Source organism: Vigna unguiculata, chromosome 3 (genome assembly GCF_004118075.2).
Source record: "Vigna unguiculata cultivar IT97K-499-35 chromosome 3, ASM411807v1, whole genome shotgun sequence".
In the NCBI taxonomy this organism is placed as follows: Eukaryota; Viridiplantae; Streptophyta; class Magnoliopsida; order Fabales; family Fabaceae; genus Vigna; species Vigna unguiculata.
The window spans coordinates 52,037,195-52,060,158 of NC_040281.1; the positions used below are offsets into that span (position 1 = coordinate 52,037,195).

At 30.4% G+C, this 22,964-nt stretch overlaps 1 protein-coding gene across 4 annotated transcripts; it reads right to left on the reverse strand.

The window, feature by feature from the left end:
• Positions 1 to 10,224: 10,224 nt before the first annotated feature.
• On the reverse strand, positions 10,225 to 19,507 carry LOC114176157 (peroxisomal membrane protein PEX14). 4 transcript variants are annotated; one of them, XM_028061098.1, is made up of 11 exons: positions 18,975 to 19,507; positions 16,629 to 16,876; positions 16,447 to 16,486; positions 16,016 to 16,209; positions 15,661 to 15,844; positions 15,431 to 15,520; positions 15,010 to 15,047; positions 14,836 to 14,878; positions 14,686 to 14,753; positions 12,286 to 12,330; positions 10,225 to 11,109 (listed from the first exon to the last, which is right to left on the reverse strand). In XM_028061098.1, the coding sequence occupies exons 1-11, from the start codon at positions 19,027 to 19,029 to the stop codon at positions 10,627 to 10,629; spliced, it is 1,488 nt and encodes a 495-aa protein (XP_027916899.1). In that variant the 5' UTR covers positions 19,030 to 19,507; the 3' UTR covers positions 10,225 to 10,626. The 4 variants fall into 4 exon arrangements, with proteins under 4 accessions (XP_027916899.1, XP_027916898.1, XP_027916901.1 ...); XM_028061097.1 differs by having other exon boundaries at positions 15,655 to 15,844; positions 18,975 to 19,506; XM_028061100.1 differs by lacking the exon at positions 12,286 to 12,330.
• Between the last annotated feature and the right edge of the window lie 3,457 nt (positions 19,508 to 22,964).

A 22,964-nucleotide genomic window follows, 5' to 3' on the forward strand; every position in this document is an offset into this window, starting at 1 on the left:
GAGACTTTCAACACAAATAAAAAATGAACATTTTTTTTATTTTGGCTTTTTATTTGAAATAGAAGTAACTTTCATAAACTCTACAAAATTAGATGCTATCATGTCATTTCGATTTTTCTGTCAAACAAATGAAAAAAAAGTGTAACATTTCCATCCATCTAAACAAATAATTAAGGTGTTTGTTCCATATGTAAAGCGGTAAAGTGATATTATATCTTAAAAATTGTTTTCATACAAGCCAATGGTAGATGAATTTTCACCTTTATACTTCAAATTCAATTTTAATTTACTAATTATAAAACAAAAATACAAATAAAGTTCCAAATGCGTTTAAATGGTAATAAAATACGAAGGTAATACCTATAATAGAAATGAAAGCATTAAAAATGATCAATCATCGTATTTTGAATTGCAAATTATTTAAACAAAATGCAATGTAGTCATTTAAACTTAGAGCTATTTATCGAAATAGGTCGTTAATCTCAACTCTAGAAGCAAAAATATGATAATTAAAAGATAAACATGTTTTAATAACAGACAAGAAAAAAAAATTGTTGTGTGAGGAGAGTGGAAAAAGGTTGTTAGCCATAATTAAGCGGAAGACAAGTCCATTTCACGAAGTGACAAGTAGGCTGACAAAAACACGTGCTTCTATTCACGGGACAGCTCCGATCAACCAATGGTTGTTTCCATTTTTCAACACACTATGTTTTTGGACATGAATTCGAGGAGTAATAAACAAAATAAAACTTAAAAAATTACAATTTAGAGTTTTCGAATTTATAACATAAGAATGGGTATAAATTTTAGTTACTTTGGAATAAATAGTTTGGGGAGGATAAATTAGACTTGAAATTAGCCTTAAAACATATTTAATAAGATTTGTTGATCGTTAGAAATTAATTTTTAAATTACTATTAATATCTAAAATTTTTTATTATGGATACAAACTTGGAACACGGTTTTTTAGGATTGAGTTAATTTAAAATTTATTTTCTAATATTATATATTAAAATATAATTTTAAAATATGATGAGATTTATTGTTTTTATTTTTATTTTTTTAATCAAACGGTGTGTATATTTATTTTATTTTCATTATTTTCAATGAAACTTGTTTGCATTTAATATATTCTCTTTTTAGGATACGGAAAATTGATACATTGAGATTCAATTTTGATAATAATGCAGCAGTCCACGTACCTACTCTTTTTCTTTTTCACGTTTTAAATTCATTTATAAAGTTCTCCTTCTAACCTTGTGGTCCTATCATTTCATACCAAAAGTTTTATGAGAGAAATTTAATCTAGTTGATAAAAAAAATGTGGAATTCATAGTCAAACAAAAATATAATAAATTAATTGTCAATATTCCAAAATTTAATAAATATATTTATAAAATATTATTAAAATAATAATTTGTAAATTTATTATTATTGTAAATGTAATAATAGTAAATATTCCAAATTTCTTCATATATATATATATATATATATATATATATATATTTTAAGTACTCAATAATCATACTGTCTTTGTAATATTAATAATTGAAGATGAATTAATTCATACTACATTTCTTAAAACTATATCATATTGTGTTTCAAAATACATTAAAAATAAATTTATAACTACTTCAAAACATAAATAGGAACTTAATATATTTATTTTAAAATTGATTATCTAGGATACTGTTATACTAATTCTTGAGTCTCTCATTCCAGTTCTTGCACTACTGTCACCTTCAGCTCCTAACATTGTTTCCAAAAAATATAAATGATCATCACATTAGAAAGAAAACAAAAAACACACACACGTGCAAGGTTAAGCTAATGCATAAAACAAATGATGAGCAATAATATACCAAAAACAATAATATATCGAACTAATTGTGAATAATATTGAAGTATATTGATAAAAAAATAAGCTTTTGAATCATCTCATCTTATTTCTCCATATATTACTACACAAATACTGATTCAGTGACTATTTTCTTTAAAGACCAACATAAAAACTCAAATAATGCATTTTAAATAATAAGCTTAATATGGAAACCGTAATAACTTATAATAAAGATTATCAAAACATATCTTTGCTAGAAACCAATTCTTAACTTAGTCTTCTTTTTTTTATATTTATACAACTCCATTACTTAATTCCAATAACCCATTCAACAATACATTTCATTACATAAATCAACAAAAAATACAATTAGTTCACATCCATTAATTCAAATACCAATTATCAGCCCACGTGCCTCAGCCTAATGGTTAAAATAATCATCATTCCAAAGCGAATCAACAACAAAATGAATACAGATCTCGATTCTGAAAAACCAGTGTATTGAATGGACGCATGAAATTTTGTACCTGTCATACTTACCACCGTCTCATTACAACTTGTTATCAAATGGAAGTCACATATCTCATCCAGTCATGACAGAGTTAACCTCACTAGCTCCCTAAGTATGATCATCTTTCATATTATATCGTCTGTCTGTCGAGTGAAGCTTCATTTGACTTTGGCCACCTACAGTATCGAACCTTAGTGTAGGTATAGGGGCCATGGCCCCCCAATTTTTTCTTATATTTATATATATATATATATATATATATATATATATATATTTAAAATTTTTAAATTTTTAAAATTTTAATATATATTATATATTTATATTTAATAAACTTTATATATTTATATTTATAGATTAGGAATAGTTTTTTTTTCACATTTATTTTTCAATTTTATTTTTTAAATAATTTTTTTTATTAATATTACTTTTTAAGTGATTATTTATTTAATTTAATATTTTTTTATTTGATTATTTTCAAACTTAAATATTATTAATGAAAATTAATTATAATAAAATAAAAATTATTTTATATTTAATTTTATAATTATAATGATAACAATAATTATAATTTTATTATTTTTTATTATTATAAAAAAAAGTAAATACAATGTTTTTATTAATTTATATAAAAATTTTAAAATTACTCTTTTGGTTTCTATTTTCGTTCAAAAATAATAAGTTAGTCATCGAATTTTTTTATTCTTAATTTCATCCCGATTTTGAAAAAAATGATGTAATTTTGTCATATTTTCAATAATTTTTTTTGAATCGGACCAATATTTTTTCATCAAAATTGAAGTTGTGAATAAGAATGGTTTGTTTTGTTTGTGTAATTGACATAATCCTAGTATAAATCTTGGTGAAATTTTTTTACTCCGCTTTAAGAAATTTAACGAAAAATATCAAATTGTATAAATTTTTAAAAAATCAAAACCAATTTGAGACTAAAAAACATTAGACGGTCAACTTGATATTTTTAGACGACCAATATTTTTAGACCAAAAAATAAACTAAAAAAGTAATTCAACCAAAATTTGGGCAACCCCACCATATTGACTGAAGATCCGCCACTGGTCACCTAGTTATCTTCCTTTATGTGAGTTAGATGCCAGTAGAGTCAGGGTAGTCTCGTATAACAAATCCCTTCAATACACTTCGACTGACCTTAGATTAGTACTTCCTCCTTGGAAATAACTAACTTAAACTACTATATCACAACCAAAATTTCTCAAACGAACATACATCGACGGACACAACTCAACCCAATCATCATTTCAAATCAAAGTACGAAAGCATCATTGTATATTTCTCTAATATAAAATCTTTAAATTCTTGAAATTTCTTGAATAACTCGCGTTTGTAATCGATGACACTCAACATGTAATCTATTATTAGAAAATATAACATATGTATCTATAATCCTAATTAGCTCATCAATCAAACAAAATTTCAAAATCACATATTCTAACTATGTAACCCAAATCAAACAATGTCAAAATAAATTCATAAATTCCTCAACAATATATACCATAATTTGATAGGATTAGGATGTAAATTTTACTCTTAGTAGATTTCCTCGATAATAACTTTGTACAATTAAACTTTTGTACGAAATTATACTTTGTACCATTAAATTTTTGTACGGAATTTATTATTTTGTTAAATACAATCTTTCATACTAGTATTATAAGGATCATTTTCTTCTCTATAAACTTAGATCTCCCCAAAAATCTTCCTTTCTCTTCCAAAATTTTGAATCAGCTTTCATCCTTAAGAATCAACACTACTGAACTACTTTACGCGAAGAACCCTATTAAAACCCTCAGTCAATCTCTCTTAATGGTAAAAATTTTATCCATTCTCAAAGAGAAATTTGTTTTTCCTTGCATGCAAGCTTATATTCAATTTCATGTTACCTCTTTCGTTCTTAAGGAATCCTGATATGTTTATAATCATGAAAAATTTTCCTTGATCGTTGATCAAGCCTTTCATATAGATAGTGATTTTTCACATGTGAGATTGTTTAGGTTTGGAGAACAGAGTTAGATAAACTTTATCAAGTAAGATAAGCTATTTTTGTTCTTTTATAATCTAATTTTTTGTTTTGGAAAGATATTAATTGATGGTATGATTGTTTTGATTGAATGTTGCTGCAAAAAAAATGAGAACTTTTTAAGAGAAGTATACTTGTCATTATACTTATGACTTTATTATTATATGAAGGGTAACACTTATAGAGTAGAAGCATAAAAAAATATGAATATAAAGATATGAGGAATGAATTATTAAGGAATATGAAGTTTATTAAGGTATCTATTGTTGAGAAATTTATGAATTTATTTTGGCATTGTTTGACTTGGGTTACATAGTTAGAATTTGTGATTTTTAAATTTTGTTTAATTGATGGGCTAATTAGGAACATGGATACATATGTTATCTTCTCTGGTAATCGATTACATATCGAGTGTAATCGATTACAAACACGTGCTTTTCAAGAAATTTCTAGAATTTAATAATTTTATGTTAGAGAAATCTATAATGATGCTTTCATACCTCGATTTGAAATGATGTTTGGGTTGAGTTGCGTCCATTGATGTATGTTTGTTTGAGATATTTTGGTTCTGATATAGTAGTTTAAATTAGTTATTTTCAAAGAGGAACTATGAATATAGGGTCAATCAAAATGTATTGAAGAGATTTATTATATAAGACTATCCTGACTCTACTAATATCTAACTCACATAGAGGACGATAACTAGGTGTGTGAATCAAAAGAAGCTTCACTTGGGACACGATATGATATGAAAGATGATTATACTCAGAGGAGCTAGTGAGGTTAACCATGTCATGACTGAATGAGATATGCGAGTTCCATTTGATAACAAGTTGTAGAAAAAGAATTAGATGGTGGTAAGCATGACATGTGCAGAGTTTCATGAGTCAATTCAATACACTAGTTTTTTGGAACTGATATTTGTGTTTATTTTGTTATTGATTAGCTTTGGAATGATGTTTATTTGAACCATTAGACTGAGCCATGTGGACTAATAAGTGGTATTTGAATTGATGAATGTGAAATAATTATCATTTTTGGTTGATTCATGTAATAATATGTATTGTTGAATGAGTTATAGGAATTTAGGAATTAAGTAATGGAGTTGTATAAATAATAAAAAAAAGACAAGTTAATGATTGATTTTTAGCAAAAAATTATTTTGATAATCTTTATTATAAGTTATTACTATTTTTATATTAAGCTTATTCTTTTAAATGCATTATGTGAGTTTATATATTGGTCTTTATAAAGAAAATAGTTACCGAGTAAGTACTTGCATACTAATATATGAAGAAACAAGGTAAGATAATTCAGAAACTTATTTTCCATGAAATATATTTCGATATTATTCATAATTAGTTTGATATACTACTATTTTTGGTATATTATTACTCAATCATTCTTTCATGCATTAACTTACCTTTACATTTGTGTATTTATTAGTTTCTTTTTAATATATCTTAGATAATTTATTTAAACAAAATTATATTAAATTTCTATTTCATGTTTTGAAATATTTATGAGTTCATTTTAAATATATTTTAAAACACAATATGATCTAACTTTAAAAAATGTACTATAAATTAGTTTCATGTCCAACTATTAATATTACAATAACCTTATAATTATTGAATATTTAATGAATATACATATTAAAAGAAATTTGAGTTGTCACAGATTCTGAAACATACACAAAACAAGTTACAATTTTTTAAATAAAAAGATATGTTATACTTTTTTTGTAATTTTAATTTTCTTTTATATTTATAAATAAATTAAATAATTTTATATATAAAAACTACAACACAAATTAAATTTTTTATTTTTAATTCCAAATCAAGATTATCAGTTGAAAACATAAATTCAAAAATAAAATAAAGTCATTTAAGATTAATTTTCAATATTTTTTTTTAAATTAATTGGAGCACTCCTATCGTTGTAATGCAATGATTGATACTGTCGCACTGCAAAAGATGAGTATGGTGCTTGCTAGCATCCCAACAAAAAGATAAATTTAAAATTTGACAAAATAAATGTTCAAGTAGGAGTACCCCATGCTTTAATAACTACTTCATATATATATATATATATATATATATATATATATATATATATATATATATATATATATATATATTGTATTATACCATTTAACTTGGTATACAAGTAAAATTATATTATCCTAACATATGAAAACTTATCTAACCAGTTATACATATAATATGGCAAGTGATAGGTAGCGGATCAAAAAGATAATATTAAAATAAAGGGTTAAATATGTTTTTTGTCCCTGAAGTTTCAGTGAATTTTGGAATTAGTCCCTCATCAAAACTTTATATCAATTTAGTCCTTCATCTTTCAAAATGCGTGAATTTAGTCATTTTAACCAAATTTTGTTAAGTTTATCTAACGTTTCAAGCATATTTCATGATAGTATTTAAGTTAACATTGAAGCAAAAATGTGTCAAACAGTGTAAATAATTTAAATACTATCATGAAATGCGCTTGAAACGTCAAATAAACTTAACAAAATTTGATTAAAATGACTAAATTCACGTATTTTGAAAGATGAAGGACTAAATTGGTCAAAAGTTTTGATGAGGGACTAATTCCAAATTTCGCTGAAATTTGAGGGACCAAAAACATATTTAACCCTAAAATAAAAATAAAATGATAGCATATGAGAAATAAAGTAATTAAAAAATATTATGAATAATATGATCAATTGTGACTTTTTTCATGTAATATCAATCATAATTAAAACAATAAAACGCTCATTTTATTATATTATTATATTGAGAACAGGATAAAGATTGAATAAATACCAGCAACCACGTAACGACGTCGTGGTGGTAAACATTCAAAGTTCAAATATATTACTTCTAAGTCAAATGTTTTGCTATATATAAAATTTGCAAATTTATACCTCAAATTGGTCTCCAATTCAAACTGTCAAACTGGTCTCTAATTCAAACTTAATATAATATAAAACAATAATAATATTCAAATCGATTTTAATTAGAAACATTGACCTCGATTTAAGATATTTCTGTATCACTTCTTTTATTAAGTCAAACTAAACATACGTTATCAACCTTTCGTTTTCGAAAACATTAATGCGTTATCTTGGGACAGTAATTTCGCAAGATGACGCATTTACTACATCTAGTTATGAAAGTATTTTAAAGTAATTTATTATTAAGAAAAAACATAATCACTACGTATTTCTACATTTAAGTAAATAATAGTATATATGAAGTCATTTGCAATATTTTAAAAATGTAAATAAGTTTTAAAATTTGAGTTAAAAATAATAGTTTACAATAATATGTATTTGAGCAAAGTATAGCTTTAAATTTTAGCAGATTAGAATCGTAAAACCCTTTAACTAAAATAAATGATTATGCATCCTTATCTACTATTCCTTACAATTATTTATTATAAGGTCAAATTGTTGGACATAAAAGTTAGCAAAGGAATAAATCAATTAAGAACGAAAAAGATGCTTCATAGTTCGGCATTTCTTGAACGCCGACACAGTGGGCTTTATATATATTCATCTTTATTTTATGTTCATAGAATGTATCAAATTCTGTGGGTTAGTGTTACTTGCTTAGAGATGGTCAAAATTACCCAATTTTATCATGAAACCAGGAATTCAACGTAGTTTTAATATAGTAAGATTTATTTATTTTTTTTCGTTTGAGGATTTCTCTTAACGCAATCCAAATCGAAAAATGTCAACATTTACGCCTCTTAAATAGAAATCTGAAGGGACTTTTTCCTTCCTAACGCAGAAAACATGACTTAAGTAAAACTTTTTCAAGAGCACAGAGAGATCCACATAAGTATTAATTCACTCTCCTTATTTACCGTGCAAACACAGTGTAATTAAAAAGTTACTAAACTTTTTGCTCATGTGTTTATTCCTTTGACTTTGCCATTCTCAGATCTTTATTTTAGGATCTTCATAAAATAGTTTTAATTATAAATAAATTAATTTTAGTTCACAATATTTAAACAAAAAACAGTACTAGTATACACATGTTTGAGAAAGATTAATTTGCTGACATTGTTCTGGCTCTCTGTATTTTATATTCGCTGCTGCAACTGTAGTGAGGAGCCAAAATGGAAAACAAAAAACAAATGATTGAACATTAAAAAAAGAACCATTGACAATTCAAAATGGACTTAGTAAAATTTGGTTCAACAATAGAGGCTTCTAAAGAACCATTAAATGATGTTTCTCCTTTCTTCTATTCCGATTTCTATGTGTTATATGTATTACAATAATATATGTAAGTGTACGATACAACTCTGATACTCAGATGAGTCAAGTCATGAGAACACATCTTCATTACCCTTCAATCCTACAACATCTCTAAAATAATTCATAATCATCTAATTACACAAAAACCACTTCGTTAATACTGATTATGTCGTTAATAACTCATTTAAGATTTCAGTCAACAATGATTTGGACCCATGTCAGACACAAAGGTAAGAAACTCATAGAGTATAGTATAAAGGTTGTTGTTTCTTACACCTCCATAATTAATAACTACACCCTACAATTACAGGACACCCTTCCCGTTGCACCGTATCATCACTACCACCACTGCAGAAGAAGAGAGAGAACGCTACAGATTATTTGGTTTCATACCTGGAAAATGGTCCTCCAATGTTCTGAATCAGCACAAATATTTTTTATTGTATGAGCAAGATGAATAACAAAAGGACTTCCACCGGTCAATGTCTCTTTGTTGGCTAAAGATGTCTTTCCCTCCTATCGCGGGCAAATTCATATAACGGGTACTGTAAGAAATTTTCTTATATGTTCGTTTAATGGGATATATCAAAATAACTAAATAATAATTGAATAATAGAACAACAAGTATTAGAATAAATTTGTCTATAACTTTCAAGAATATACGAGTAACACTAAGAGCAAGAAAACAAAGAAGAATAATCTTATCACCAAGACATAAGATTTCTAGTTAAAAGACATCCTTTAATGTATGGCTTAAAAATTGAGTTTTTCTAGTGTTCTTTGAATGATTTTTTATCCGAGTCTTAATCAAGGTCTAATTTAAGTTCAAAGAAAACCCATTTATACTCGTACAAATTCTCACAAAAATACAAAGATATTCTACATCTAGACAATTTGTAGAAGATTATGAAGAAGAAAGAAAATCTCATTATTCTACTCTTAGCCCATTAATTGTCTTGTGACTGGATGGTTTACATAAGAAAGTATATAGGTAGAGAGTTAAACCACTTATTAAAAGGAAATATAATCGACATGTCAAGTCACTTGCAAGGTTTGGTAATAATTAATAGAGAAGTTCAATAAAACTACCATAATCTTAAGCAAACATAATAGAAATAATTGCTTGTGGTACTTGAAATCAATTGGAAAATTAATGTCATTTTAAGAGATAGAGAATACCATTTATATGCAGATAACAAAAAACAATCAACCAAAACCTATAAAATGCATCTTTCATCATGAGCAAAGACATCCAATTCATGATGTTCTAATTATAAGAACTAGGGATCATACTAAGTACTTTTGACTAGAGAATGAAGGAAGATAGAAAAACCTAACAAATCTCCTTTCACAGTTATGTGGAGATGACTGCCAAATCAGTTGTCGCACCAAAAACTAAGATTTATTTCAAGTAAAAGTGCACTAAACAACAACATATATCTTTTTCCATTAAAAGTGCATATCAACATGTGACAAGTCACAAATCTCGATCTTTGCTCGTCACAAATTTCGATGTCACAAGTCACCAATTGCCACTCAAGATGCAGTTCATGGAAACAAAATTCTTATGAGGTAACATACTGTTTGAGATCCTAAGCTGTGAAGATACATTTTCTTTGCTCCTCCTCAGATTAATTGCCGCTAGTTTGTTAAAGATCTGTTCAAGTAGAATACTAGTTTTTAAGATATTTTAAATTCTAAATATTACAATACATGATATCATCATATTCCCCACAAGTATTTAGGATTGTGAGACTGGCTGCATCCATAATCGTAGACAACATTTTTCTTGCATAGAAAGACACGTGCATTTGCATCTTTTGCTGATGTCCAGTTCAAAGTACAAATATATATGATTGACAAAGATTTTGACATGTTTATTCAGAACACGGGCTACTTCAAGTGCTAGTTCCAACTTTCTGTTTTTCGTGATACATTATGATTCACCTTCATTTCTCATCATATTTGACTTCATGCTCCTCTTGTATCTCATTGGAGCTCGGAACTGAGCTGACATTGCTGCTCTCTACTGCACCTTCAGATTCCAATGGTTTTGAGACCCCTTGAACGTCATCAGAGGTGTCAGAAGATTGAGCCACTGACTGATTATCTGACTTCTGTTCCTTTTGGGCCACCTGCTTTGGGCGTCTGATTGCTTCTGCAGCTCCAGGCATAGCTATGGGTGGAGGTTGAGGAGGAACCCATACACGTTGAACTGGTTGCTGACTGGTTGCAGCAGCATAAGGTACTCCATTAGACCCATTTTCATTGTCAATCTCTGTGATTCTCACATTTTTCTTCTGCCACCAGGGCAATGGGTCATCCCCATTTACTAGAGACGTATCCTGGGTCTTGGTATTCAGGTCTTCACCATTTACTTGAGATTGAAGAATCTGAGTAGACGTGTTTTGCACCTGACCAACCTCCCAAGGCTATATATACCAAGAAAAGTTGAAGCATAAAATCAGATTCATTTGAAATAATACAACTGAGAAAGGAATATACCGTTTCATAAGCATGTTTTTGTGACTTTATTGCATTACTCAATGTTCGTTGCATGGGTTAAATAGAAGGAACAAATATTATATCTTTCAGATTAGAAACATAAAAACCTGCCTTTGGCATGTCTTCATAAATATAACGAATAAATTATTCATTTTCCAGTTCTTTCCAATCCTTTTTCCTATCTTCGCCTGAATAAAACTTCAGCCAGAAGTAGAGGCCAAGTATAAAAGGCATGCACTACGACACAATTTAGTTCATTTCTAAAAGATATAAAAACCTATTTAGAACTGCCCCCAGTAATTTGATGTTTTCAAACAGTAGATAATTACAAAATTACCAGAGAATTCAGTTTCTTTAAGTTTGAAATATTATGATCTTGACAACAAAATCTAGAAATTAATTTATAACTAGATCAATAGTTTTTCCTTGATGATCCAATTGCAGAACATATTTTAACAGATATGGCCCGTAATTAGATTACCAAAATCGGGAAACTACCACGCTGTAGATTGGTTCATTGAAAATCCTCAGATTACCAAAATAAAGTTCAAAAATATTGAGACTTGGGTCGGTCAGTTAGATAAAAAATTTCATAAACCTCAAATATTTAGGAAACGCAAAACATTTTGTAATAAAGCTTGGATCTAGGCACTAAGAGTGGATTTGATGGTTGTTGACTACGGTTGGGGGGTAAATGACTGATATCCTGCACTAAAACCCAATGTTATATAAAACTAACAGTGGCCACATAAAATTTGAAAATTCAGTATATAGGGGAGTAGAAATGAATCCTCTCATGTCAAATTCTAATTAGTATGACAGGGTCATGTTTAAATCTTTTGGCGCTATTGTTGCATGTTCAAATCCAGTGTCTATCTCTCTAATGATAGACATTAATAGTCTCGAGAGAAATAAACTCAAAATATAAACATAACTTGTCGTGTAATCTTATTTCCACACCATAGTCTTCTCCACATTAACACCTCTCCTCACAAATCAAACTTTAAAGTCAACCAATTTTATAATTTTATATTGATGGTGCCCGAGGTGTATAATTTATTAAGCAACTAATTTTATCTAGATTAAAAAGCATGAAGGTTTACTCTAGTATTAGAAGGCTTCTCTCCTCTTTGGACCATGGCCATTATCTGCAAGAAAAAATTGTAAAACTCAACAAAATCTTAAAAAAATAGATAGCACTCTGTATCCATTCCATCACATATGAAGAAACTACAAACAAATCATTAACTACTAGTAAGAAGTTCTCAAAACTGAGGCAATTAACACTTTCATGTGTACTACAAGAGCTGCTCTACATGAGATTTTTCAAATCTTTACGTCCTTGTCCAGATGACAGACAACAAGAGAAATCATTTTGAGTAGATGACTTTTCAAAAGGTGATGCATTTATTAGAGCCAGCAAAAAGTGCACGTATTTTCTTAAAAGCAAGGCTGCACCACTCAGACTGGATTAGCCCCTTCAACAAGTTGGGGGTCTCACCAGAAAATAGCTAATAATAGTCTATATTCAACGTTTTCAGCATTACGGATGCACTACACAAACCCTTAGAATGATGGGAACTGGAAACTACAGGAATATATATATTGAGATCTAGCTCCATTACTCAGAGATCAGTAAATAATTCTCAGGAAAAATGCAGAAAAGAAAATGATAATAATGGGCCCCTGATGCAAAGAGAATTCCCTATCTAAAACCTCACAATTCATGCCTACCTCTTAGTTAATTTTGTTTGTAAATATTGTCAGTACACAGTTAGAGCTGTTGGCCTATAGCTATCTCTTTTATCAATTAAATAAAGCTGTTAATTACAAACTATCTAAAATTTGGGGTTAATCTCTTTTCAAATCATACACTATATAGTTCAATGGTAGGTGTTTTGCAATATGCTACTCTCACTAGACCAGAAGTTAGCTTCACTGTTAACAAATTCTGTCAAAGTATGGGCAAACAACTAGAATCACAGTGGGTTGTGGTTAAACGGCTACTAAGGTGCCTTAAAGGTACTTTGTTTCATGGACTACATCTTCAGCCTGCATCTCTTGCATAATCTGTCACTCAAAGCCTTTTATGATGTTGATGATTACTTCAGGAACAACCATCTATCTTGACCCCAATTTAATACCTTGGTGGTCCTGCAAACAAAGTTACTACTTGCTCCAATAATGAGTCTGAGTATAGAAGTTTGGCTCAAACTTCTATCGAACTAACATCGATTTTTGGTTTGCTCATTGAGTTGCTTGTTTCACTCACTACTCGGATTATTCTTGGTGACCACAAGAATGTTGTGTCAATTGCTCATAATCTGGCGCATCATGGCCACACCAAAACACATGGAGATTGACGTTTTCTTTGTGTGGGAAAAGATTGTGACCAAATTGCGTTTCATCTATCACATTACAAGCCTTGGATCAGTGGGCAGATGTGCTGACCGAGCCCTTTTCTCCAGCTCGTTTTTCTTTTCACAGAGGCGAACTCAATGTGAAGAGTTTTTCTCCTGAAAAATTCTCTCCTTGAGTTTGAGGGGGGTATTAGAGTTTATATTTAGTTATATTTTGTATGTAAATATTGTATACATAGTCAGAGTTTTTAGCCACTGCAAACAACTATCTCCTGTATCAATTAAATAAAGTTCTTAATTACTGTTAACAGGTATCTCCCCTGTTGGAGGTTAGCTATAAATTCACTTGTATCCTTCCTCTTTTACATGTTAATGAAATGTATACAATTCAGTTTGTTACAAGATTCTTTCTTGTTCAGTTTCTTTTACACCCACAAACCATTCCCTCCCCAATCTCATCATGCCAACTATCCTGACTATTTACAAACTTGTCCTCTTCTCTACTGTGAGAGCAGTGACAATCCCTCTAATTCCAACCTCATTCCTCCTTTGAACACAAGAAACCCAGCCAGCTAAATTCAGCCAATTTGATGGCATCGTATATTTCTTCCTCCTAGCATTGGTACCAATTTGCTTCTTAATGAGCATTTGCAAAAGTTAACTTCAATAATTTGGACCGTAGGACATGTCAATAACTCTATAAGTACAATTACACTATAACTTATCGTTTCTGTTTTCACATTTATGAATATGATGGGTAGAAGTTCCTACAAAAAGCATCTAAATATTCTTATGGGCTTTTGTTCCTTCAATTATCTACTTTAGCAAAAATTCAAAATAAATTGGATAGTTGTTTAAAGAAATTTAGAGACGGAAGAGATGATACAGCTAAGAGAAAATAAGATATCCAACAAAAGAAAAAAAAAATCAGATGTGTTCACTAAATAAACAGTGCCGACTTGAGCACTGTCAGTGGCCACAATAGGAAAGCTATAGTCATGTCCCAAAGTATTTAATGCCTAAACTTTATATTTTGATTAGTATTCAAGTAATCTACAAGACAACCAAAAATGGAAAACGATTAACATTCTGATATGACCCATAAATAAAGCAGTGGATGGAAAAAAACAAGATAATTAATACCTCCATATATGACTTTGGATGAAGACCACTTGATGGTTGAACAGATGCAGGTGGAGATGAAGATCTCACTGCACATGATATTCTGATGATAGGTAAATAGTCCAGAAGATAAGAATAATTTAACTGAGACTTAATTATTAATATGAAAACCTGAACGCATGTCATAATCCGCTTTGCCATTCACAATCAGTTGCTGCATATATTTAAAAAAGTTGCAGTCATCAAAAGTAAAATTTTATTTAAAACAACTTAAAAGAGGATCAGCTGTGACAAAGTTCATTAAAGATGCTGAGACAGTCCCATGTAAGTCTATTTATATCTGACCTTTGAACTTGTTTGACTGATTTGAAGATCTTCTTGCCCTGAGACGGAACTCCGTTATAAGTTATATTGTTCACAAATTGACAAACAGATAAATAAGAATTTTAAAGGAAAAAAAATCTGAAATATTGTTTAAAACCTCCAGCATAAATCTGCTAAAATTTTGGGCATGATAAGCCATCAATAATTACAATTGGATGAAAGCCGAATACAAGGGAATCATAAAGCTAGAACCCAATTAGAATAGTTAAAATGTGCATAATATTTGTCAAAACTCTTGGTCACCATGAGCCCCTTTTTTGGCTCTTAAGGGGTTATAAATATACAAGTTTGGAAAATTATAAATCAAACCCTGTATAAAATATTCAAAGCATTGAAAAGCTATTATGCCAGTCTAATAGATTAAATGGTAATGGTCAATTACCTTCCAATCTTCTTATGGCATTTGTCATTGACTTCATTTCTTGTACTTGCTTGTCTAAAAGGCTCACAACATCCACAAAGTATCTCCTCTCTGCAAATTATAACACCAGATGCAATAATAACTACAGTCATTTCTCATAAATAGAAGAAGCCCAAGGAGAGTAGGAGTACTAAAACAAATCAAAGACATTTTATAGCATGCAAATTAAAGTTCTATAAACCCACCTTCACCTTTTGAAGCTAGAATTTCTTGGCTCACTTTTGCCACTTCGGCAGCTGCAGCTGCAGCTGATTTTGCAGCTTGTGCAGCTTCTTCCATCAATGTTGGTTTGTCATCACTTTTCTTCAATTCTTCATCATCATTGTCAAGGACAACCTTACGTATCCAAGATTTTAACCGAGGGAGAAGAGATTTCTAAAACATGAAGTGAACTTTGAAGGTTATATGCAGATCAAACAGCAATATGATAAAACTTGTAGACAAAGCAATATATCAAGCACAAGAAAGGATGTAAAATGTCATTAAAAGTACTCACCCCTTAAAATATCTGACATTATGCATGACAGTACGTGGTAAGAGTTATACCTTAATTATTATAGCTGTTCCAGCACCTGAAGCAGCCAGTAATCCAACTGCAATAAGGGCATGGGACCAGTGAAATCTTGACCGTGGTAATGTTCCAGATGAAGTATTAACACCAGTAGAAGCAGGTGAAACCGGCTGCAATGTTTTTAGCTGAGTTTGTTGCTGATTGTTTGATGATGATTTCAGTTGCCCATCTGTTAGTATTACGATAAATCATGTTCAAAGTGAAACCCAACAATACCTATCCAGCTTTATTGAAAATCAAGTAAACAGAGATTTCATGTCATGTTTTTTCTCTTGTTCCCATTGAACAAAATAATGGAAACCATGCATAGAAACAACTTCATTTATTCAAAGAAAAACAGAGATTTCACATGCAATTTGACTCGATCCAAAGTTACGCAGGAAAACTTCAATATTAGACACTTCACCTTGATTTACACCGCCTGTCTGCACAGTTGGAGCTGAATCCTGTGATTGGAACCAAAGGTAAGGATTAAAACAAATGAACATGTAGGAAATTGATACACTGATAATCAATTGGTTGCCTGTGATAGAACAACCTAGAAAATTTTGGGTGACTGGTAAAATAATTTTAAGAAAACAGGCATACTGGCACTCGCCGAAATGCTTCATCAATCTCCTCCTTTGTAAGGCCCTTCTTCTCTAAAAATGATCGCCTATACATGACAGGTGAACCTCTAACTTTTGGGTGAGACAGAAATTTCACAGCATTCTGAACTTGTTCTTCCCTCATCGGTTGGGAGTTTACAAATACTGATGGAGTTGAACTAGGTTTAGCGGGCTCTGCTTCTCTGGTGTTTTGCTGATCCATATTTGCTGGTTGCGCAATCTCAGAACCTAAACCTCAAAAAGAAGGCTCGGCAAATCAATTTTATCATACTCAAAACAATACTTAAGCTAAAACAATCCATTATCAAATCCAATTAAGTACGAAAACATTCAAATTCAGTACCAAATAGTACAATAAAATGATGAAGGCCACTAAACCTTTGATATAAGAAAAACAAGGAATCTGATAGAGATGCAGTATAAAAACCATTTGTGTGTCTTCACTTAACAATATAAGCCATTGGTATTTTGGCTCATGATAGAATCTGTCAAAAAATATAATTTATTGTTATATGTCTTCTAGCTTAAGTTACAAATTACCAGTAGTGCACCTAAAGGGTGTCTTACCATGTGAAAGTTTATGCATATTGATAGAAACTAGAAGCGAACTGAATAGCTAGGTGTGTATTATTTAACAGATTATGCAGTAAAATAGTGATGAGTTGATAGCTCTATAGCAACAGTGAACCATAGAGTCATAGACTCCTCAACAGAGTAACTCTCGTCCAAAAAGGACCACAATTCCCCTCCCACTCCAACAAACTCTCCTTCTCTCTCAAATACCAGTATCCCACATAATAGAGATTTCTTATACGTCATCCCCATTTCCTAACTAACTTCTCACTCCTTCCCCACTTGACCCGACTTTATTTCTTTTGGTATAAACATTCCATATTCTGGGCTTAACTATCCTGTCTATAATCGTTCCTTGATGAGTAACAGGCCCATGCTCACTTCTCACCATATGACCCCTATTTGGAGTCCTATCACATATTATCAGATACAATGATCCTATTCAGAAGCTAGCTTCACGGAATGGTTAATAAGGTTAACCACCCTTAATTTGGACAATTTTTATATTACCTTTGTCCTTATAGATAGGGATCAAAGTCTTTCTTCATTCATCCGGTATGATTATAATCATGTTAAACAACTTTATGAGCCATCCTATGCTTTTTTCTCCCTGATTCTTTCACAACTCAAGTTTTAGGTGTACTATAGGTTGAACTACTTTTCCGGTATCCATCCTATTCAATGCTTCTTTTACCTCAAAATCCTAAAGCAAAGTCTATAATCGAAGGTATAATTTTGGAGCTCCATCTATGGTATGTAGCCTATCAAAGGGCAATAAAATCAAGTGTCCTTCATTACATGATTTTGAAAGTAGCCCTACCATCGATCCCTGGTATCTTGCCATGTGATTAGAGAACTTTATCTTTCTCATCCTTTCTAAATTTAGGGTATGCCCTTATTCAACCTCAAAAACTAACTAACAAGGTGAGGAATACCTAAACCTTTTTATAAGCTCTACTTTAGTCATATGTATAATCAATGTGGGATCTCAACGATACATCTCATTCGGTCAAAGCATCTTATTTTATTTCCCTACCTTTAGCAGCCTTGTACATTCTTCGGTCCTGCCTAAGGATGAATATGACCCATCAAATGCTCTGCCCCTCACCGCTCATTCCTTAGTATTAGCAATAGTAGTAGTGCATATATACATAAATAAAAAAAATAAAGAAAAAGAAGCTCGAGACCGACTATCTAAGTTAGAGCAAATGTCCAATTCCAATTGAATATAGGACTTAAAGTGGGAGGAGTCATCGAAGAAACTAACGAATCTTTCTTGTAGCATCTGATGAAGATTACTGTAGGCGGTTAATCATTAATCTAAAGCGAGAATAAAAAAGTAAGCAGAAAATTATTTACACTAGTTGGAAGCACAAATTGGTCATTTGGTGAAATTAAGAAAATAATAATAATCAAGTTACATAAATAGCATAATAGTATTTTAGAAGTCCATATTCTCTGGAGCAAATCTATAGTCTGATTGGAACCACAAATTTTGTGAATTCATTTTACTTATGCATTATGTCTGACGTTCAGAAAGCTATAGTAATTCCGTTACTCCAATGATTTAAAACATGGTGTGGGGTGTTTAGTACCAGAAAGCGGAAGAAGAAGAAGAAGAGTTTAGCAATTTTTTATTTGTAATGAATAGTAATAGTACACGTTGTGACTAAAGACAGGAAGAAAAGAAAGCAAAAAGTTGCAATTCAAAGCAAAAGGTGGAATCGACGGCAAAAGAGAAGGAAATGAAAACCTGGGTTTTCGTCCGTGGCGGTGGAAGTGGAAGGCGGCGGCGATTGGGTGGCCATGGCAACTACTCTACTGAGAACTCAGTCCTGCTTTGGAATTTCAACCCTCAAGCGAAAGAACGAAAAGATATACAATAATAGTAAGGGTGAGTGATGATGAGAAAGGGAAAACAGAGGATGAGATTATAGTGAAGATAAGGAGGAAGTGGATGAGTGGATTAGCTGAAGAAAACAAACAGAATGAAGGGTTTTTTTTGCTCTTCTCTTCTTCTACTTCTCCAACCATATCCTCTTCCACTCTACGCAATACCCAATTGACCCAAAAAAACGACCAACATCTTTCATTCCCCTCTGTAAATTTTTACAGGCACAAATTTCAGCAGACCAAATCTCTATGCTTTCCCGATAAAGAAAGCTAAGCAAGATAAAAAAGAAAAAACAACGGAAAATGAAACTGATCTTGAAGTTGTTTTAATAAGAAGAGAAAGAAAGAATAAAAGAAAGAAAAAGGAAAGAAGATAAAGATGGAAACTAAAAATTATTTTGATTGATGTGATGATTGAAATTTGGGTACGCTATATAAGTAGGATATAGATTTTTTAACTTCTATGTAGAATAATTTTCTTAAAAGTTAATTTTTATTATGAAATAATTATTTTTAAATATATACTTACTATAAAATTCACTGAAAACGTCTTCATGTATGAAATCTTGGCTCAACTTCATGTCCGCCTCTGAATGTAGGTATAAGAACATCACTTTTATGCAGATGGAAAGCATATGATTATATTTTGTGGTATTTCTGTATTATAATTTATATATCAAAGTATTACGTGTAAAATTAAAATTAATTTTATTAGTTTGACTTAAATTTAAACTAATTTTATTAACATGATTTAAATTTTAAAAATAAATAATTTTAATTTATTATATTTTAAAGTTTTAAAACATACCAAAATAATTTCATGATTCAACACAGAACTCTAGTATCAATTGATCTGAAGATTCCAAAGTTGGTACGGTACGATCAATTTACAGAGAACTCAAACAACCATAAAAACAGGGAGTTTCATTGGTAGCATGGTTAAGCTTGTGACACTTGTGGAAAATCCAATTGAAAAAGAAAATGGATTCAGTCTTAAAAACAAAAACAAAAAATGTCACTTATGCGATAAATGCCAAAAATAAGTGTGGGAAGATTCTTTATTTGAGAAAACTTATTAAGATAAATTAAAATAAGAGTAGAAAACTCTTAATACTCTTACAAGTTCAACTCAATGAAAGGAAAATTTTATTCAATCTTTAAAAGTGATTTTCCAAGAAGGGAATATTTCCTATTATAGACATCTTTTAATCTTAGAAAACTTAAATAAAACACTAATCTAGAGCTAAATCTTTTATAATTAACTATTTAGTTAATTCCTATAGCACATGGTAATTACAAAATACTTGACTCCAAGTTTGTTTAAGACACATGCGAAGTTACAACCAAACATTTTATGAAAGTGACATGGGTTAGATTTAAACTCTTCATTTATCTCTTCCAAAAATTATCGACGTTGTTCTTTAGGTAACTTTTTGAATTGTAGAATATTTCAAGTGAATCAAGAAATATTCTATGATATAAGAGTTTTACAAATTTGAAAGTTTCTTTGTTTATTTTTCTCCTTATAAACCTTCCTTGAAATATTCTGTTTATTTTTAATTCTTTAATCTTTTTGTCAAGTTTTTTTGGGTTTGTAAAGCTCACTTTTTATCTTAATATTTTGAGTCCAACTTTAGTAAAAAGGTTCAAGTCAGTCCACTTATTTCTTGATTTTAGATCAATCTTTCAATTTTTTTTCTTTTTTTCAGTTCGATTGTAATTGGTTCAGTCTTGGTGTCTTTATTAGAGCATCATTTTTGTTCCTATGCTCATGTTTTTCAGTTTTTCAGTTTGTTTCTAGAGTTGTGGTGCTCATTCCATTAGGGCTCTCTCCCCGCAGGTTCGCTTTCAGTTTTGAAGTAAGGGAAGCTAGGGCTTTAAAACTTTTTGTAAGTGTCTTGCATGTTTTTGGTCTTGAATCGTGCTTAAAATGTTGGTTTGATGTTTGTGGTTGTGTTTTGTTTTTTTGTTGTTTTGGATTTTTGGTTTTTGCATGCTGAAATAAGTCAAAACATGTTATTCTATCTTAAGTGAGATCAGTCTAGCTTAAGCGAGAATTTCTAACTTAAGCGAGAAAATCTAGCTTAAGCGAGAAAATCTAGCTTAAGCGAGAATAGCAGAATTTCACTTTGCTCACTGTTTGAATTTTAGCTTAAGTGAGAGTTTCTAGCTTAAGCGAGATCGGTCTAGCTTAAGCAAGAATTGCTACATAATTTTAATTCTTTATTTTAACTTATGATTGACTGAGTTAATGTTAAAAATATGATGTATGAAGCTATGCATGAATGATGTGACATTTTTTTTACCTGTACTTGATGTCTTTAGCTTGGGATGATAATTATTCTGAGATAACATGTGGAATGTTGATGATAAAATAGTTTCAAGGAAAATTATTGGTGATTGATTGGGTGATAACCTCTTGTAGCTAGACTCTGCAAAGTTTAGAAATCAACACAAGTGCATACTTCCTTAGAATTCTATATCGAGAGCATAATTTGGATATCGAGTCAAGAGTCAGTTGGGTGTTTAATTGAGTGAAAACTTGAGCATAATTTGGATATCGAGTCAAGAGTCATAAGTTGGCTCTGATACCACTTGTTAGATTTTATAGAGGGGGTTTCACTAGGGAGAACAACATCATTTTTTTCTTATAAAAAATAAATTTAAGATATTTTCATGGTAACCATTCGTGCAGATGAAATTAGTAAAATTATCCGTGAACGCATTGAGCAATATAATACAGAAGTAAAAATTGTAAATACTGGTACCGTACTTCAAGTAGGCGATGGTATTGCTCGTATTTATGAAGTAATGGCGGGTGAATTGGTGGAATTTGAAGAAGGTACTATAGGCATTGCTTTGAATTTGGAATCAAAAAATGTTGGTGTTGTATTAATGGGTGATGGTCTTGATCTGAGCCTAACCACATAAGACACTGACACCACTCTCAACCCAAAACCTTAAGACAATGGATTTATGGGTCTTGATCCTTATATGGTGCTCTACTTTCTCAATTTTGGTCAATGTGGGACTTAGACTCATACTTGGATTCCTAACACATACTTATATGTAACAATATTTACATATGAATGCTTAAATACACTAGCTTACTTTTCTTTCTTTTTGTGTCTGTTTCCTTGTTGTGTTTTCCTTTTTGCAATGATAACCAAATGTTGGTGTGAGCAAATGAGGAGACTCTTGGTGACATCAAGATGGTGAAGATGCTGTTGTGTAGTTTAGCCATGTTGGTTATTGCTCTTTTGAGCAACCTTTGAAAAACTGGTCTTATGCAATTCCTTGCTCTATTGAGCAATCTTTTGTCAATTTGTTTTATGTTTTAAGACATGTTTATGGCCTTGTTATGTGCCCATGGTACTTTTATTTTAAGTATATTCTGGGATGACTGTAATGGTTAAATTTTGATATACTTTCAACTATTTGTTCTATTTTATTATGATATATGATGTTTTATTTATTAAAGTTATTCTATTAAATGGGATGTCACACTATTCATCTTTGTTATTCTTCATTGTTAACAAGTTTTTCATCATCCTTATTCTATTAAAGTTATTCTTTTGAGCAACCTTTGAAAAATTGGTCTTATGCAATTCTTTGCTCTGTTGAGCAATCTTTTGCCAATCTGTTTTATGTTTTAAGACATGTTTATGACCTTGTTATGTGCCCATGGTACTTTTATTTTAAGTATATTCTGGGATGACTATAATGGTTAAATTCTGATATATTTTCAGCTATTTGTACTATTTTATTATGATATGTGATGTTTTATTTATTAAAGTTATTTTATTAAATGGGATGTCACACTATTCATCTTTGTTATTCTTCATTGTTA

Excerpts from the sequence above, each read along its gene's own strand:
- LOC114176157 (XM_028061097.1), bottom strand. The coding sequence starts at position 19,029 with ATGGCCACCCAATCGCCGCCGCCTTCCACTTCCACCGCCACGGACGAA. Across the intron at positions 16,210-16,446 it reads GACAGGCGGTGTAAATCAAG|ATGGGCAACTGAAATCATCA; the intron begins GTGAAGTGTCTA and ends TAATACTAACAG. Across the intron at positions 14,754-14,835 it reads GGATTATGACATGCGTTCAG|TGAGATCTTCATCTCCACCT; the intron begins GTTTTCATATTA and ends TATCATGTGCAG.